General features: G+C 35.8%; 1 protein-coding gene and 1 non-coding gene across 10 annotated transcripts in view; one reads left to right on the top strand and one right to left on the bottom strand.

Annotated features, from left to right (window-relative positions):
- DOCK7 (dedicator of cytokinesis 7) overlaps nt 1-18,015 on the top strand; it is a 209,406-nt gene that overhangs the window by 185,385 nt on the left and 6,006 nt on the right. For 4 of the 9 annotated variants that reach the window (XM_053921489.2, XM_053921496.1, XM_053921494.2 and 1 more), the window contains 9 exons: nt 401-593; nt 2,013-2,156; nt 4,689-4,820; nt 6,334-6,348; nt 13,105-13,230; nt 14,763-14,852; nt 14,943-15,179; nt 15,489-15,632; nt 16,813-16,919. In XM_053921489.2, coding sequence (XP_053777464.1) covers nt 401-593; nt 2,013-2,156; nt 4,689-4,820; nt 6,334-6,348; nt 13,105-13,230; nt 14,763-14,852; nt 14,943-15,179; nt 15,489-15,632; nt 16,813-16,919 — 1,188 coding nt within the window. Of the gene's footprint in view, nt 1-400; nt 594-2,012; nt 2,157-4,688; nt 4,821-6,333; nt 6,349-13,095; nt 13,231-14,762; nt 14,853-14,942; nt 15,180-15,488; nt 15,633-16,812; nt 16,920-18,015 lie in introns of all 9 variants that reach the window. The other 5 variants (XM_053921490.2, XM_053921497.1, XM_053921495.2 and 2 more) reach the window with 2 other exon arrangements.
- Nucleotides 8,900-9,009, bottom strand: LOC112309462 (U6 spliceosomal RNA). The gene has a single exon (XR_002975257.1). It is a non-coding gene; the product is annotated as a U6 spliceosomal RNA (small nuclear RNA).

The raw sequence follows: 18,015 nt of genomic DNA, 5'->3' as shown, positions 1-18,015 counted from the left end.
ACTTGGCCTGCAACCCAGGCATGTGTGCCAACCAGGAATCAAACCAGTGGCCTTTTGGTTCGCAGGCCACACTTAATCCATTGAGCTACACTAGCCAGGGCAGGACACATAAATTTTCATAGTTTTTCCTTACTGATCATTTTCTTTAATGATCATATTTTACTATGGCATGTTCTTTTTTTAGTGCCCCCCTCCAAGAAAAATGCTATTACCCATTCCATGGGCCCACAGCTGTTTTCTCTAAGCATACACAAAGACCTTTCCATACCATGCAAAAACTGTCTTAATAGGTTGTGTTAGATAACAGAAACCTCTGTAGGTAAACACTGAGCAAGCAATCTAAACTCCCTTCAGCTTTGGAAGCAAATACTAATTGGGAAGAATTTTCTGTTCTAATTAGAATTGCCAAGGGCTACCAGACCTCCCCAGATCTGCGACTGACCTGGCTGCAGAACATGGCTGGCAAGCACTCCGAACGCAGCAATCATGCTGAAGCCGCGCAGTGCCTGGTCCACTCAGCAGCACTTGTTGCTGAGTATCTGAGCATGCTAGAGGACCGCAAATATCTTCCTGTGGGGTGCGTGACATTTCAGGTAGGGATCTGCCCAGTTTACGTTAAATCAAGGTATGTCCTTTTTTGGTTTGACTTTCCTCACTGATGTCTAGATTAACTCACCTTGTAAGGAAAGCATAAAGGTGGGAGGTGTGTTTCATGAGATGAATTAACATTTCACTGTCACTAATGTATTTTTAAAGCGTACTTGCTGTTCATTCTCTTTCCACATGTCCTTACCTCTGAATGATCAGTGCTGTGTATTTTTATTCTCTTTGCCTATACTGCCACATGCGCTTCATGGCATCTATGGAATACACTCAAAATACTGAGAATCAGAATTCAGTAGAAACACTTAATTGGCTTTTCCTTAACACACCAGATAAACCAACAGCCTTCTATTCCCTGTATAAAATATACTAATACCATGTGTCAGGTGATATAGTTTACTTTCTAGTAAACTATTTAGTAAACTCATACCTCTGACTCACTAGTTGAATTGCTTGTTTACCAAGAGTCAGTTATAAGTTGCTTTTCTTAAAGACCTGTTAATGCCAGGTTTGGAAAATTTCCAATTTTAATTAAATATTATATCCTCTGATGAAATCTGAATCCAAAAAGAAAGTGAGTTATTGTTTCTCTGAAAACTAAGTTGAATGATTTGCAAAGACTTGATAAAAGTGAGTCTCAAAAAAAAGTGTTATTAATTTTAGACCAAATATAAAAGATCGCAGGAAAAGCTCCTTGAAATCCAGGATAATTTGATAATCTTTTGAAATTCAAATTTTTACTCTAAAGAAACCAAAGCTGAATATATTAAATGATGGTTGTATTATGGATATTTAGTCAAGAGCAATTACATGGAACTCTGATCTGGAAACCCATACACAAAGGCCTTAGTCCTACTTTTAAAAAATTGACAAATAAATATATATCTACTGTAAATATTTAGGCTAAAATAAAATATTTAAGGTATGTATGTATCATTTCTTTTTAGAAGTTAACAACTGATCCCAATCTTATGGGGTAAAGGGGCTATTATTATACCTGAGTTTTTTCATTACCTCAGTGTATGTTGGGCAAGTCAAAGAAACCATTTTTTGTACCTTAATTTCCCTCATAGGGAGTTTTGACAAGATCAATTAAATTAAATACTTTTTAAGTCTCCTTAAATATCCTATGCCAAGTCACTATCTTCCTTAGTCCATAATTTTTAGAAGTTTTCTTTCTCACAACTTTTTACTGATGGAAAAGTCATCTAGCAGTGGTGTTTCATTTTATTATCACCTTCAAAGTACAAAAAGTCTTGGGAGATTTGTCTTTTATCTGTGTATTGACTAGCCTTTTTTTAAGCTAGGCGGATAACTGTATTTCATCTCCAATTACTTTTTCATACACATCTTTCATGCTAAGAAATTAATTCCATTTCAAAACTTTTTTCCAATATTTTTCTCCCTAGAATATTTCATCTAATGTTTTAGAAGAGTCCGCAGTCTCAGATGATGTGGTATCTCCAGATGAAGAAGGTATTTGCTCTGGAAAGTACTTCACTGAGTCAGGACTTGTGGGATTACTGGAACAAGCAGCTGCCTCTTTCTCTATGGTAGATAACTTTTGTTCGTTCTCTTTCCCTAGTTACATATCTCTGAATTATTAGTGATGTGGATATTTATTCTCTGTGCCTATGATCTTGCTTTTCCTTTACAACAGTTTTCTCTAAGTACCTTAAGAAATATATACGAAATAGGCATGCAGCGCTCGAGCTGCCTCAGATCTCTACCCTGCTGGGAGTACCCACTGCTGTACCCCATTCTCACTGCACAAGTATGTGTGCACTTGAAACTGGTTTTGTCTTTTCTGAGTCTGACAAGGTCTAGCAGAGCTGCCCCCAGTTCCACACTTGGCTTCTAGGTGGAACCCCATGGGTAAGATCTATGACGTCTTGGTTTATCCTCACCTTGCAGAAGTGAATCATAGACCTGGCTATGAATTTCTGTACAGTCATCATTGTGGCCAGTAAGTTTGCTCAGCTGCAGTGCCTGTGGAAGACCTGGGACTCAGGGTCAATGAGTGCCCTGACCTGGAGCCTCGTTTCCTACACGTGTGCCAGAAATCTTGGGAACTTAGAACTGCAGAGACCATGTATTACATTTCAATCTATTTTGCACACACTCTGTGCTTATCATGTTCTTAAATATTTGTTGAATTTCCGGTCAAGATGGAGGTGTAGGTAATCACAGCACACCTCCTTGCACAACCGCAGCAAAAATTCTAACTAAACTACAAAATAACTGTCGCCCAGAATCATCAGAAAATCGAGCTGTATAGAAGCCCCACACAAAGGAATTAAAGAAGTCACATTGATCCAGACGGGTAGGAGGGGCAGAGATGTGGAGATGCAAAATGGGTAGTCCCACACCCACATGTGGTAGATAAAATAAGGAGGGATAGCTCAGAAGCGAAGGATCCCAGCTCCATACCAGACCACCCAGCCCAGGATTCCAGTGCCAGGAAGATAAGTCCCCATAACTTCTGGCTATAAAAACCAGTGGAGGTTGGGGCGGTGGAAAAACTGCAGGATTCTTGGGAGTCTCCTGTTAAGGAACATGCAACAGACTGAGGACTTAAACAGGCTCGCTCCCTCTGAGCTCTGTTACCAGGGCAGCAGCTGGAAGGGCACCTGTAGCATACAGGGAGAAACTGAAGTGTCTGGCATCAGGGCAAGTGCCAAGGGACAGCTTCCTCCCAGATAAAACTCCAGAGACCAGGCAGTGGCCATTGTCCCTTTTCTGAGCCATGCCTCACACAGGGCCACAGAGCAGTGACACCATATCTGAGACTCCATCAACCTGGTTGCCCCACCCTGATCATCATCAGCTCCAAAGGCTCCACCCCATCCAGCTTATGGGTGCACTTTTCTACAATAGGCTACACTACTAAGACACGGAATCAAAGCAGCTCTACCTAATATATAGAAACAAACACAGAGAGGCTGCCAAAATGAGGAGACGAAGAAATATAGCCCAAATAAAAGAACAGAACAAAACTCCAGAAGAAGAATGAAACAAAATGGAGATAAGCAATCTGTCAAATGCAGAGTTTAAAACTCTGGTTATTAGGATGCTCAAGGAACTCATTGGGTACTTCAACAGCATAAAAAAGGCCCAGGCAAAAATGAAGGTTACTCTAAGTGAAATAAAGAAAAATTTACAGGGAATTAAGAGTGGAGTGCATGAAGCTGAGAATCAAACCAATGATTTGGAACACAAGGAAGAAAAACAGTTCAATCAGAACAGCTTGAAGAAAAAAGAACCCAAAAATATAACAATAGGCTAAGGAGCCTCTGGGACACTTCAGACATACCAACATCCGAATCATAGGGGTGCTGGAAGGAGAAGAGAAAGAGCAAGAAATGGAAAACTTATTTGAAAAAATAATGAAAGAAAACTTCCCTAATTTGGTGAAGGAAATAGACATACAAGTCCAGGAAGCACAGAGAGTCCCAAATAAGATGGACACAAAGAAGCCCACTCTAAGACACATCCTAATTAAAATGCCAAAGGTTAAAGATAAAGAGAGAATCTTAAAAGCAGCAAGAGAACAGCAGTTAGTTACCCTACAAAGGAGTCCCCATAAGACTGTCAGTTGATTTCTCAAAAGAAATTTTGCAGGCTACAAGGGACTGGAAAGAAGTATTCAGTGATGAAAAGCAAGGATGTACAACCTAGATTACTCTATCCAGCAAAGCTATCATTTAGAATTGAAGTACAGATAAAGCGCTTCCCAGACAAGGTAAAGCTAAAGGAGTTCATTATCACCAAGCCATTTTTATAGGGAATGTTAAAGGGACTTATTTAAGAAAAAGATCAAAACTATATATAAATACACATATGTGTGTATGTATGTTAAATGTACACACACTCAAACTTACATGTATATCCATCCATCTAGCGGAGACAATACATTGTGCAAAAAATACTAAGCTTTAATAAAATTAAAAATTAATATTATTTGTTTTTATGTGCTTTTGGAAAAGCCTTAGGGGTATTGCTTTAGCAGCAAGATTGTGAACCTCATAAATTGTAAGTATTTCCTTTCTTAGTGATGTAAAAGAAAGCAATATCTTTTCTTATAGGCTGGCATGTATGAAGCAGTTAACGAGGTGTACAAAGTACTTATTCCTATTCATGAAGCTAATCGGGATGCAAAGAAATTATCCACAATTCATGGTAAACTTCAAGAAGCATTCAGCAAGATTGTTCATCAGGTAATGATTGCAATTGCTAGCTTCAGTATAAATGGAGAAAACTGTCTGAAAGCATTAGTGTTGCAATATGGTGGTGTCAAACTAGATCTCATGGAATGACCATTTTAATCAGGCTACAAAATGAGCAGTGTCAGAACGATGGTTCAGGACCAAAGCAAGGTTCATTAACAGAAAAATGAATTTACATAAAGTAGATAAAAATCATCATAAACTTCCCACATAGCTTTTCTTTTTTTCCCCACTTTTTTGAATTCTTAGTAGTTGCCAAATTTTTTTTAAATTGTGAGTTATTTTCTGTTTCACAGTGTGAGTTATAATTATGAATCTGATTTTTAAATTGATTTCTATTCCTTTGCTGCCAAAAAAATTTTTATATTTATTTTTTATTAAATGACATGAAAGTTTAATAAACCCCTAATATTTTATGATTTCAACTGAACTGTTTTTCCTAGATGTTTCCATTCAATCATCCTTTGATATATTTCTAATATGAATATAATGAATAAAATGGTTATCTTATATTTATTCAATTATAATAGTATGATTTCAGTACAGGTTTATGGAATCCTCATATTACCACAAAAATTAAAATAAAAATAAACTTGGTTTAAAAACGAATTAAACTATTAGCAGTCAATGTCCCTGAAACTAAATCCTTGGCTCCACTTACATAGTCTGAAATATCCTGTTGAGCCTTCTCCTCCTCCACGTTACTGCTGCTTCCCTGTGCTACCATGCTGTTATCTGCTACTGGATCATCTAAGAGGAAGTGGAATATTGAATATCTGCTTTTGTATTCAGTACTAGTCCTACTTTATTGTCTATCAACCTGACCTCCTCTTTCTTGCCATGGACTAGGCTGTTCTAGATAAATTGATACAATCTAAAAACTTTAACAGTCTTAAAATAGGGTTGCTATACTGTTACGCCAGAATTTTATTGTCATCTATTAAAATATTGAAATTCCAAAAGATTTACTAGAATGCATAATCATAACAGGTGGGTCTTTTTTATAATCAGTTGTATGCATACTGTCAAAGCTCCTAGAGCTATACACTGCAAATTATACAGGTCAGGTCTGGAACATCTAGAAAGAGTAGATTCCAAGAAATTTTCATGTATTTGTACCAGAGTTATTTGAACAAAACTGCAATTTCTATTCCAGCTTACCCTCAGTAGTTCACTGAAGTACAGCTGAGTTTAGAGATTTAATTTAGCTGCAAATATGGAACAAGCAATTGGCTTTCTTTCCCCCAAAATGTGTACTTTCGCTTTGAAAGTTTTTAAAAGGTGAAATTTAGTTATTAGGTATTGAAAAACAATTTATAAAATTGTCAGAGGTCTTAAAAGTGAGAGAATATGGTCTTTAAAAATATCCTAATGTTTTCTATGTATGGAGAAGAATTTATCATATATGGTGTTTTTACACTACTGAACTTCCTTTGGCCTTTTTTTGTTCTTTTTAAACAGTCTTTTTTTTATGACCTGCCCTTTTTTACTTTTTATTATACAGAGTACTGGCTGGGAGGTAGGTAATGTTTTAGCTAGTTAAAGACACTAATAGATTGACTTGATCAGATTTCTCATGCCAATGCTTTGCCCACATGTGCTAGCTGTGGGCATTCTGTTGCTATCTGCTATCAACTGAATTCATTAACCAAAGAAATTTTGTGAAAATACTGTATGTTTTTTTTTTAATTATTATTAAGAGGTATAGGTAGTGCATGGAAATCCATGTTACACTAATGAGATTCTTTGGTAAATGAGCCACTTGTCATCACGTTAGTTTGTTTTTATCCTTTGAAGCATTTTCTTTCATCAACATTTACACACAGATTTCTTTTTTTAACCGTATTGTTTCACCTCATTTTACAGAGGTCGATTTATATGTTATTGCTCAGAGGTATAAATAAAAAATACTGTATTTCATCTGCTTTAAGATGCCATCAACTGTAAGACATCCCTTTATTTTGTATGCATTTAGTAAAAAAAACAGAACCTCTGTATTAAACCACAACGTCCTATCAGTTGAAAGGTGAATGCCAACTGCAGAGATATTAAAATGTGGGCAAAAAAAATGTGCATCTTAGAACTGATGAAAGAGTCACTTCACTTTAAGCACTGCTGAGGAAAGAAATTCACTTTTGTACTTTGAATTTTGTTGGGGGGAGGGATAAAGAGATTGAGAGAACTTAAAATTTAATTTGACCTCATATTCTGACAGTGTTTGATAATAATGTTTAATGAAAACTATGTGTGCTTTCTTTAATGTTGTAAGTGATTAGGCTCATGAAAAGTTATATAAGTCAAATCTTACCTGAAAAACTCCAGGAAGAAATTGATTGCCATTGTTTTAAATTTTTTCTGTAAAGGAAAGAATTCTATAAAATATGTTTTAATTTATTTTGATGAGGTAAAGCAAGGTATTAATAAATCAGATTTGTATAAAGCTAGGTGTACTTGTAAAGTTGTCTGCTTTGCCTCTCACTTAGAAGTCAAGTTTATGTTGACTGAACAGCTTAGGCTTTCTCTGTTTTGTTTCGTATCCTTGTTTTGGGACCCAAATAGAAAACCTTAGGAATAAATGTTATTACTGCATTTTCTTCCATTTCTGAATTGGTTCCCACCTTTTGCTTTTGTACTTTTACATCTACCATAATCCTCCAGATTAAGTGTGTTTGACCTTATTAATACCTACTGTGGAACCCCTCATTTCGGGGTCTAATTAAGACATATATGAGACTTGCCTGGTTATCTATGAGTGATAAAGTTCCTTATGGATTTCCTGTCGTGAAATGGAATTAGTTGGAAAGTAAGCATAAAAGAAGATATGTGGAAACCTCTGAGCAGTTTATTAATAGTCTGCTTGATGCTAAATCGACCCCTGAAAGGTACAACTTTCACTGGTTATGACATTAATATCATCCTGCCATCATGTTCACTGCATGGTAAAAGTCACACAGACTGTATTTTCTTGTTTATACCTTGTCACTGCCTTTCACTGGACCTTTAGCTTTGTAGCTTCTAAGATTGTTGCACGCTTGTTTTTTGCTTTTTTCCTTGTAAAACTTAAATGGATGCTTGCATTTTAAAAATGTGTTTGCTACCATTTGCTGCTTATTTGTTTTGAAATTTCCCTAATTAAAATGCTTTCTGTTTTCTCTTCTCTCTTGCCCCTGGTTGCTGACCCTACTCCCTACTTTTACTATTGTCTGTTGTGGTAAGTTTCTATCTTGTGAATATTTTTCTTTTTGACTTGGAAAACTTCAGTAATTTCATTTTTTCTATAAAAACTATGTTTCCTAGCTAATTTCCTAGGAGTCTCAAAGAACTTCACTGGGTTTAAATTCAGTGAGAATAATTGACTCATTGTAAAACGACTCTGTGATTTATAGGAAAAGCCTTCTGGGCTTATATATTAGCAGTGTGTTTCATTGTACTCCTTGATTTGGTACGCATTGTTTCGGTTGGCAAAGCTTTTGGGGAATGTGTGTGTGAGTTTGTGTATACTCTATGTAAAAGGTAACTCTAAAACTTGACACTTAGCATTTGTAAAGTATTTACCAGGCAAAATAGCAAATCACGAACCCGTCATGAATCCTGGTGGCTGCTAGTCTGCTGTGATTGTTTCAGTACCTCGATGGCTGATTACTGTAAATTTTTATTTGTTTCTTTTCCCTAGTCTATTTTTTAATATATTTTATTGATTATGCTATTACAGTTTTCCCATTTTTTTCTCCCCTTTATTCCTCTCTGCCCTGTACCCCGCCTCCCACTAGCATTCCCCCACCTTAGTTCATGTCCATGGGTCATACATATAAGTTCTTTGGCTTTTCCATTTCTCATACTATTCTTAACCTCCCCCTGTCTATTTTGTTCCTACCATTTATGCTTCTTATTCCCTGTACCTTTACCCCCAGTCTTCCCCCTCCCTCTCCTCACTGATAACCCTCCATGTGATCTCCATTTCTGTGATTCTGTTCCTGTTCTAATTGTTTGATTAGTTCACTTTTGGTTTTGGTTTTGGTTTTTTAGGTTCAGTTGTTGCTAGTTGTGAGTGTGTGGTCATTTTACTGTTCAAAAGTATGGAACACTTGAGGGATTTGCGTGTCATCCTTGTGCAGCAGCCATGCTAATCTTCTTCTCTGTATCGCTCCAGTTTTAGTATACGTGCTGCCAAAGTGAGCACTCCTTCATCTGTTTTTTAAAATAATAGAAAATAAAATGTGCTTTAATCACTTCTTATGATTGCATTTTAAATAATTTTTATTTTAAAAATTTTGAACTTCTATATGGAAATTATTTTATTTTTAAAATAATTTTTCTATTTTAAAGATTTTATTTATTTATTTTTTTATTTTAAAGAGGGATAGGAAGGAAGAAAGAGGGAGAGAAACATCAATATGTGGTTGCCTCTCGTGTGCCCCCAAGGGGGGACCTGGCCTGCAGCCCAGGCATGTGCCCTGACTGGGAATTGAATTGGGGACCCTTTGGTTTCCAGGCTGGCGCTCAGTCCACTGAGCCACACCAGCTAGGGCTATATGGATAGTTGTATAACTTCACATTTTGTATATCTCATTTTTAAAAGATAAATTTATCTCTTTACCAAACAGTGATCAATTTGTATTCAGAAGTAGACAGTTTGTATTTACAGTAGAGGACAGTGCTGTATGATAGAGAAAGACAAACATGGGAGAGAAATACCAAGTAATTACTCAAGGAAACCCTCACAGATCCTCAAGGAAAATGTGGGAGAAGTGTAAGGTGGTGTGTATGTGTATGTCCTCATGTTTGTATACCAGTACAGAGTATGTGGATCATATAGCCTTAATGAGAACTTGGACTAAGGCGTCAAATATATTGGGATTTAACTCCCAGCTCCACCACAGTATGGTCTCCCAAGTGTGAACTCGGAGAAATTACTTTTCCTTATCCTAAAATAAAGTGGGAAATAATGGTACCTAGCTCAGTGTTGTGATAAAAATTACATAATGCATATAAAGTGGGTAGCCAGTGTATAGCATTGCTAAGTACTTAAAAATGTTGGAGATTACTACTTTTGTTGTCATTACATTTATTATTATCATCATTATTTTTACTATTACTTGAAATCCTAACATAATTTGGTTAATAAAATCTAAGATGTTCCCAATTTGAGATCTGTGGCTGAATAAACTGGTAAAAGTGAATGTGTTCTTTAAGATGAATGTATCTAGTGGAAGGGAAGGGAATGACCACTGTGTGAAATACTGGTGTGCCTATGTGGAACTCAGTTAACTTGAAGGAGGCATAGTGGAAAACAAGTGGGTGAGGATAAAAGAAGTTATAGAAGTAATGTTATTGTGGAAAAATATAACCAGCTCAACAGAATGTTTCTTGTGAAATACAGATTTAAGAAACTGGAACGGCTTTAAGATATATTTGTCATGAGAGATTTCAACCACTAGAGACATGGATAGATGAATAGGTGGATTTCCTTGTCTGGGACATAGTTTCAGTAAGTAGAACTGCTAATGAAGAATAAGTTGAAGTGTGGGAATGATGGAAAGTTTAAAAGAGTTTGTAACAGTAAAGGAAGATAAGGTTAGAAAAACATAGGCTAGTTATAGGAAAGTGGATTTCTTTAAAATTCAGAGGAAAAACTGATGTCATCCTGTAGTCCAAAACTCTGAAAAGGAAATTAAGGTGAAGTGATGTTTTTCCTGAAGATGAAGCTATGTGTTATGCTCTCATGAACTTGATAGGGTCAGTGGTTTGACACTAGAGACCTAAATTGAAAATAAATTTACTCAGACTCCTAATGTTTCTTCCTTTGCTGCTTCCTCCCCCACTTTAGGACACACACTCATTTTCTTTTTCTATTTTTTTCCATTGTCAATTCTAGTAACTCCATATAGTTACCTCCACGATCTGCTTCCTGCTTCACACAGGCCACACATTAGGTAGGCCTTGGCCTTCTGGTCTTTGCACCAGTTCTGTCCTCTGCCGGGGATCCACGCTCCCCGGAGATCCACATGAGTAGCTCTCACCTCCTTCATGATGAGACCAATCTTGACCACTCTCTTTGTCTCTTTTGTTCATTGATTCCTCACAAATGCCTAGAACAGTTTGCTGACATATAGTAGGCACTGAAATAGGTGAGTGGTGGGTTTGCCTTTCATACGTTCTGTTTCATGACTTCGTATGTTTCTTTCTGTTCCTCCTTTCTCTGCTGCAATGCCCTTCCCTTTCCTCCCAGGCACACTCTTCAGCCTGTGAGTGGTAGAGCCCTGTCTGTGTGTCACCTCCTCCTCTGTGACCTGGCTCCAGTCGGATTGGTGTTTCTCAGCACAACTTTTGGATTACAGCACATAACCCTTTATTTTGTAATTATTTGAATGCATTTTTTTTACTCTCTTGAGGAGCCAAATCTTATTTTTATATTCCTGTTACTGATGAATTGTGGCTAACATATCATAAGCACTCAGTGTCTTTCCTCGAACTGAGTGTTAATGCAGAAAGTAAATGGGTGCTCAGTTTAAGGTGCATTAATAAAACTCAAATCCAGGTCCAAGGAGGCAGTGAGCCTCACTGATCAGATCAGATCCTAGCAGTAATGCATCTTTCTTTCTGAGATACCGCACTTTAAAAGGGGGCACTGAAAAACAAAAAAATGCAAACAGGATAGCAGTTACTATCATATGAAGATGATGGAGAACTGGGAAGTTTAGTTAAAGGAAATAAATTGGAATAGCTGTCTTCAGATATTTAAAAGGCTACAATAGGAAATAAATTGGAATAGCTGTCTTCAAATATTTAAAAGGCTACAATATTGAAGATTTGAAATAGTGTTTTAAATTGGAAACCTCTGGGAGGAGTACAGATTTTTTAATATTTGTAGAAATATTTATGATATTTTTTAAAAATCACAAATCATTAGTTTTCTCAATTATCTCTTATTTTCCATGTAGTGATTTCTTTGTTCCTTGATTATTTCAAAATTTGCTATTATTTTACTGTTCCATTGGTGTGTTGATGTTTTTCATCACAATTTTGGTTGAATACATTCGATCTGTCTAGAAAGATTTCTTTTGCTCTAGAGATCAGTTAATTTTTATGTCTGTTAAATTTTAAAATAAAATCACTTGTGAAAAAACTTTAAATTATAAACCTCAAGTTTAACTCCAAAGACTTAAAAAAAAAAAAAAAAAACCTAATTCTTCTAGACAAAATGTGGGATATTTTTAGTCACTATGTATATTTTTTGGTATTAAAAAACCGGTAAATTAAGGATCAGAGTTCCCCATTTTGCTTGATTATCTGTGACACTTGTGACTTATTTAACATGCCATTTTGCCTTTTCAATAAGAACTCAATATAGGAAGGAGAAGTGACAGATGAGGCTTAAATACTTATGTGTCTGTGTATGTAGGAGCCACTACAAAATCCTTCTGGAATATCTTTGTATCTACATTGAAAGAATTGCATAGAATGCTTCCAACTATTTGATCTTTATTGAGGGAATTTGTTTCCAAATGTGTAAAAGTGATTTAGTGTACTTCCTACTTGAAACGAATGTGTGGTTAATGTGTGCAGTGGGTGGTTTGGGGAGTTTAGAATAACCAGCTCTTCTCAATTTTTTTTCCCCTTTTATCTTGCAGTCTTACGTTTCTCCCTTTGTAAACCCTTTTTGGTTACTTGTCCAAACAAAAACACTTTTATTGGCACAGGGATACTGATGTAAACTTTTGCTTTAGTGCTTCTGGATGGTCTGGACATTTACTGACTGTCTTACTCTGTGCCAGGTGCTATACTTGGCTCCTGCCTTTTATGGTCTGATTTAATATATGTAAAGAGATTGTATAAGGCTATTAGCTAAAAATGTTAGTGTTTTTATGTAGCACGCTCTAATTTCAGGACTGTTAAGATACAGTTTATATTATACCAAGCATCTTTTCTTGCAACAAGGAAAAAAAGTGAATTTGTTTCAAATGTATAGACTTAAAACATAAACCAACATGAAGTAGTCATTTGGTACAAACCTTCAAAAGCATATACCCTAAGTGATTTATTCACTTGGTGAGAGCCCAATTACATAATGTTATTTGTTAGAAATAATGAAAAGAAGAAAGATTGTTTGCTTTGTTTTTACCTTCATTTGAGAAATAATAAAATATTGTAATTTTGAATTAAACTTGTTTGCAATGTTTCAGGAATGTTATACTACAGTAGTTTAAACATAATATGGAAAACAAGAAGACTTCATATTAAAGTTTCTTTATTTTCCTAAACCTAGGATGGTAAGCGGATGTTTGGCACCTATTTTCGTGTTGGTTTTTATGGAACCAAGTTCGGGGATTTGGACGAACAGGAATTTGTTTACAAGGAGCCCGCCATAACCAAACTTGCAGAGATATCTCACAGGCTGGAGGTGAATGCCGTGGTGGTTCATAAAATGTCACCTTTAATTTGCAATGATGAATAGACTTTCATATCCAGATCTAATCTTTTAATAGTCCGGATTCCGGCAAATAAACTACTCCTTTAGATTATAAGGAATTTTGATAAGTACAATATACTCTTTTAAATATTTCAAATCTTTTATGGCAACGATAAAAATAATCTTCATTTTTTAAGACTATTTTCACACATATTTTAGAAACCCCTATACCCTTCAGAATTACTATGCTTTATGGAGAAATGTATATAGTGTTGTCCACATTTTGTAGAAAGAGGCATAAAGAATTAAGTAGCAACTAATGATGAAACTAGAACCCCAAAAAACTTCTGCCCCAAGAGCTTTATCTCTTTGGCTTAAGTGGTTTCCAGTGAGACATCTTTAAAAGTTAAAAGCCTGAAATCACACCTTGAAAACACTTCTTAGGCTCCCTTAACTTTTACAAATAAAGTTTCTCAATTCCACCATAAATGATTAATTTTCATACTTACCAGGCTAAGCAGTCTTTTCTGCTATCGTTGTCCTTTCTAACCTTTCTCCACTCTTGTCACTGGGAGCGTGGTTCAGGAACCAGAAGGATCAGCATCACCTGGGAGGCTGTTTGAAATGCAGAATCTCAGGCCCTATCCCAGACCTTTTAAGTCAAAATCTGCATTTTAACAAGATCCCTAGGTGATTTTATTCACGTAAGAGTTTGAAAAGCACTGCTCTAGGCTTGTTTTTATTCTCAGCTGATGTTATCAATAATTTCTTGAATATTTTATTCTTATCGGTGACCTTCCTGGGCTCTGCTTCCATAGATTGACTTAAACTGTGACTTTCTGTTTTTCAAAGAGACTAGGTAAGTCTTGGGAAATAGTAATTGAGACATTATTTCTCAAACTTAATCATAGAAATTAGCTTCCAGGGGAAGAGTAAGGTTTCTCCTTTTAAGATTCAGATTTAATTTTTCTTTCTGAATAGCTCCATTCATTGCCCATGCTGCTACTCGGTGTCATGTGGAAAAGTCCATACATTCTTGACCTAGGATTGCCTTTTCAAAATCTAAACCTATATAAAACTTTAACAGATTAGTGTTTTTATTTGAAAATTCTGGAACATTGCATTAAATCATTCATGAATGTTAGTTCATTGATCCATGTCAGCAAGAAATCAGGCCACATTAATCTCAGTAAAAGATCCTGTATATCAGAGAGGTTGAGTTTCTTTTGTCTCTGCTTTCTGTTCCCTTTTTGTTTTTCTTAAGGACCCTCCTGTGGAATCTCATATTTTTGTTGAAGAAAATTGTTGTTTTTTCCTACTGTTTATTTAAAGAGAGTACATGGGGATAATATCAAATAAATACGGACTGCAATTGGGCTAATTTGCAAGCTAAATATAATTTACTTTGTAGTTGTTAACCTGGTGTACAAACACTAATTTTGCTCAGGAGTCTTTCTCAGAGGCCTTCTCTAGTCTCTAATACTGTTAACTTCATGTAAAAGATTTCTTTTTCTTTATTGTAGGGATTTTATGGAGAAAGATTTGGAGAGGACGTGGTTGAAGTAATCAAGGATTCTAATCCTGTAGACAAGTGCAAATTAGACCCTAACAAGGTACGGGTGACTGGACTGTGATGGCACAGGCACAGCTCTGAGGCCCTGTGATTTAACTGTGAGAAAATGAAGGACTTTTTCCTTTCCCAGGCATACATTCAGATCACCTACGTGGAGCCATACTTTGACACGTATGAGATGAAGGACAGAATTACATATTTTGACAAAAATTATAATCTTCGCCGTTTCATGTATTGTACACCCTTTACTTTAGATGGTCGTGCCCATGGGGAACTTCATGAACAATTCAAACGAAAGACCATTCTGACTACTTCTCATGCTTTTCCTTATATTAAGACAAGGGTCAATGTTACTCACAAAGAGGAGGTAAGTTCACAAATGGGGAAACAGAATTGGTGAGAACAATGTGGACATGCCATTATGTACCACCCTTCACGTGCTTACATACTAGAACTTTACTCATTTTTGAGTCATTAACTTTAAACTTCTTTTCTAAGTCCCTAATTCACCCTCAGCTTTTACTTTGTTTTTCATTAAAGCATCCAAAGTTTGGAATTTATTGTTAGATGACAGGTTACAATTGGCCTTCAATTTTTGTCTTATTTTAGCTGATTAAATTTAAAGCTCATTAAATAGTTTCCAGTACAGTGACCTAATAGATGTCATTTTATCCAGATCATCTTAACACCAATCGAAGTTGCTATCGAAGACATGCAGAAAAAGACACAGGAGTTGGCATTCGCCACACATCAGGATCCCGCAGACCCCAAAATGCTTCAGATGGTACTCCAGGGATCTGTAGGCACGACTGTGAATCAAGTTAGTGCTCTCTGCTGGTACTGTTTGATTTCAGTTATAAATCGAATTTGGAATGATCATATTTTTACATTTTACAAAGATCACAAATAAGAACCAAAACAAATGAAAAAGAGGGTGTTTGAACTGGTTGCAAAAGACTCTGAAAGTAATGAAGGTAAACTGAAAAACAAAAATATTTAGTGTAATCTAAATTGTAAAGGTTTCACGCCTGCCTTCTGTATTGCCTGTGTTTTTCCACCTACCTGTTCTTAAACATTCCATTAAGAAGGAATTGATTCACTCTAAATAGCCTTTCCTTTCAAAGCTCGCGCTGAAAGAGTGGACTCTCAGATGGAGTGTTCATTTTCAGAGCTATGTCCATGCGTGTGAACGCCTGCTCTCCTAGATACGCCCTGATGTTATTTTCTCTAGGTCTCCACGGTGAACTGTGAGGAGTAAATAAATAATGTGGAGTCATTTGGAAATTTTTAATACTGTATGTACACAAAATATAATACTGTTGATTTGTCATATGTAGATTAGAAGGCATCCCCATTATCTTTTTATTGGTGATTGGGGAATATTCTAAGGTAAGAGAAAATCCAGACAGGCTTCAAGTAAGATTTCGCATATGTCTTATCCTATTTTTTAAGTTAGAAAAACAAAGCCAAAAACTGAAGCGAAAATTTTAAGACCTTTACCTCCTAAAACATACATGACTTGGAGACTTTACCTCCGAATAATAGAACTTGCAAAAGATTACCTTCTTTAATCCACAGTGTGGGGAACAAACACATTTGGAATACTGGGGAAATGTGTCAGGAAATCAAGTCTAATAATCTGGATTAACAATTGACTACCAATAGCCCAACAACTTTTATATCGAGGATAAATTAAGGAATGTAAAAAATACAAAGCAAAATGCATTAATGAATACAATAGTCATTCCTTGAGCTACTACTCCTCTTCTTTGAAAAATGAACTAATTAATTTAAATGCAGTAGGCAAGAAGATAGATTTGACATTAGGAAAAACTGTTGTGAAAACATATTGCCAGACTCAGAAGAGTTTTAATGATGACATAGACATATGTGCATTAAGCTTAAATGCAGCCATCTCAGTGCTAAGAAAACTCATTCAGATAACTTCTATCTCTAGGATTTCAGCGAAAACGAAACACACCTCTTCTCTTATTTTGCAGGGGCCTTTGGAAGTTGCCCAGGTTTTCCTATCTGAAATACCCAGTGACCCAAAACTCTTCAGGCATCATAATAAACTGCGACTCTGCTTCAAAGATTTTACTAAAAGGTATTCAAGGCTTCCTACATAAAGATCTTCACATTGAGAATGTCCAAAACCACAGCGCAAGGGTCTTAAGGGACAATTGAAAAGAGAAACTAGGGGAAAGTGGTTGACAGTGAGTGAACAATGGTCTGCGTATTTCTCCAGTTACTTAAATCTTTAAATGTTTTCATAATATTATTTTAATTTTCTGCAGAGGCCTTGTATAGCTTTTGATTTATTCCTTGGTATTTAATACTTTCATGTTTTTGGTTACTGGTATTTTTTTTTAAGTTTGTTTGGTTTACTGACATACAGAAATGCATTTGAATTTTATGTATTTTACGTGACAGTGTGGCCAAGCTCACTGGTTAATTCTAATAAAATCAATCTGTAGGATCTTTTTGACAGTGATGTTTAGGGACTTTGGCGCCACGTTAAGCCGTAATAGTGACAGAGGCATCATTTTCTTGTTCCTGATCTAAGAGGAAATGCTTTACCATTGAGTGTAATGTTTACTTCAGGGGGTTTTTTTTCTGTAGATGTTTTAATTAAATTAAAGATGTTCCCACCTATTTGTAGTTAAGAGTTGTTATCATAACAAATTTAAAATTTTTATCAAATGGTGTGTGCGTATGTGTGTATGTGAGAGAGAGAGAGAGATACTTGGTAAAACAGTTTCCTATTATTTTACTCGAGAGTTTACAGCTGTTTTTATGGGTGAGATTGAATTTCAATTTTTTCTTGTAGTCTCCATTAGGTTTTGGTATTCAAGTCTTGAAAAAGGAGTTGCAAACTCTTCTCGGGAATACTTCGTTTTCCCCTATACTCTGGATTTTTATATATATGCATACTGTAAAATAATTGTTACATTGGGATTATCTGTCCTTACAGATTTGGTACAATTTACATGTTGGTTTTTCTCTGTGGATAGATTTGTGATTTTGCTGATTTGATGTATTTGATAGTTTTAGGATTACTCGTGTGTTTTCTTAAGTCTGTTTTGTAAATTATACTAATCTACAAAAGTATCATTTCAGATTTGTGTTAAATTGTACATGTTCTCTGTATCTTTGTAAACTTCTGCTGTATTTGACTTTATGTCTCATTTTTAATTTCTAGT

The sequence above is a fragment of the Desmodus rotundus genome, chromosome 3 (genome assembly GCF_022682495.2).
Source record: "Desmodus rotundus isolate HL8 chromosome 3, HLdesRot8A.1, whole genome shotgun sequence".
NCBI classification, from domain to species: Eukaryota; Metazoa; Chordata; class Mammalia; order Chiroptera; family Phyllostomidae; genus Desmodus; species Desmodus rotundus.
Note: the sequence above shows the minus strand (reverse complement) of the source record. Positions and strands in the feature narration are given on the sequence as shown.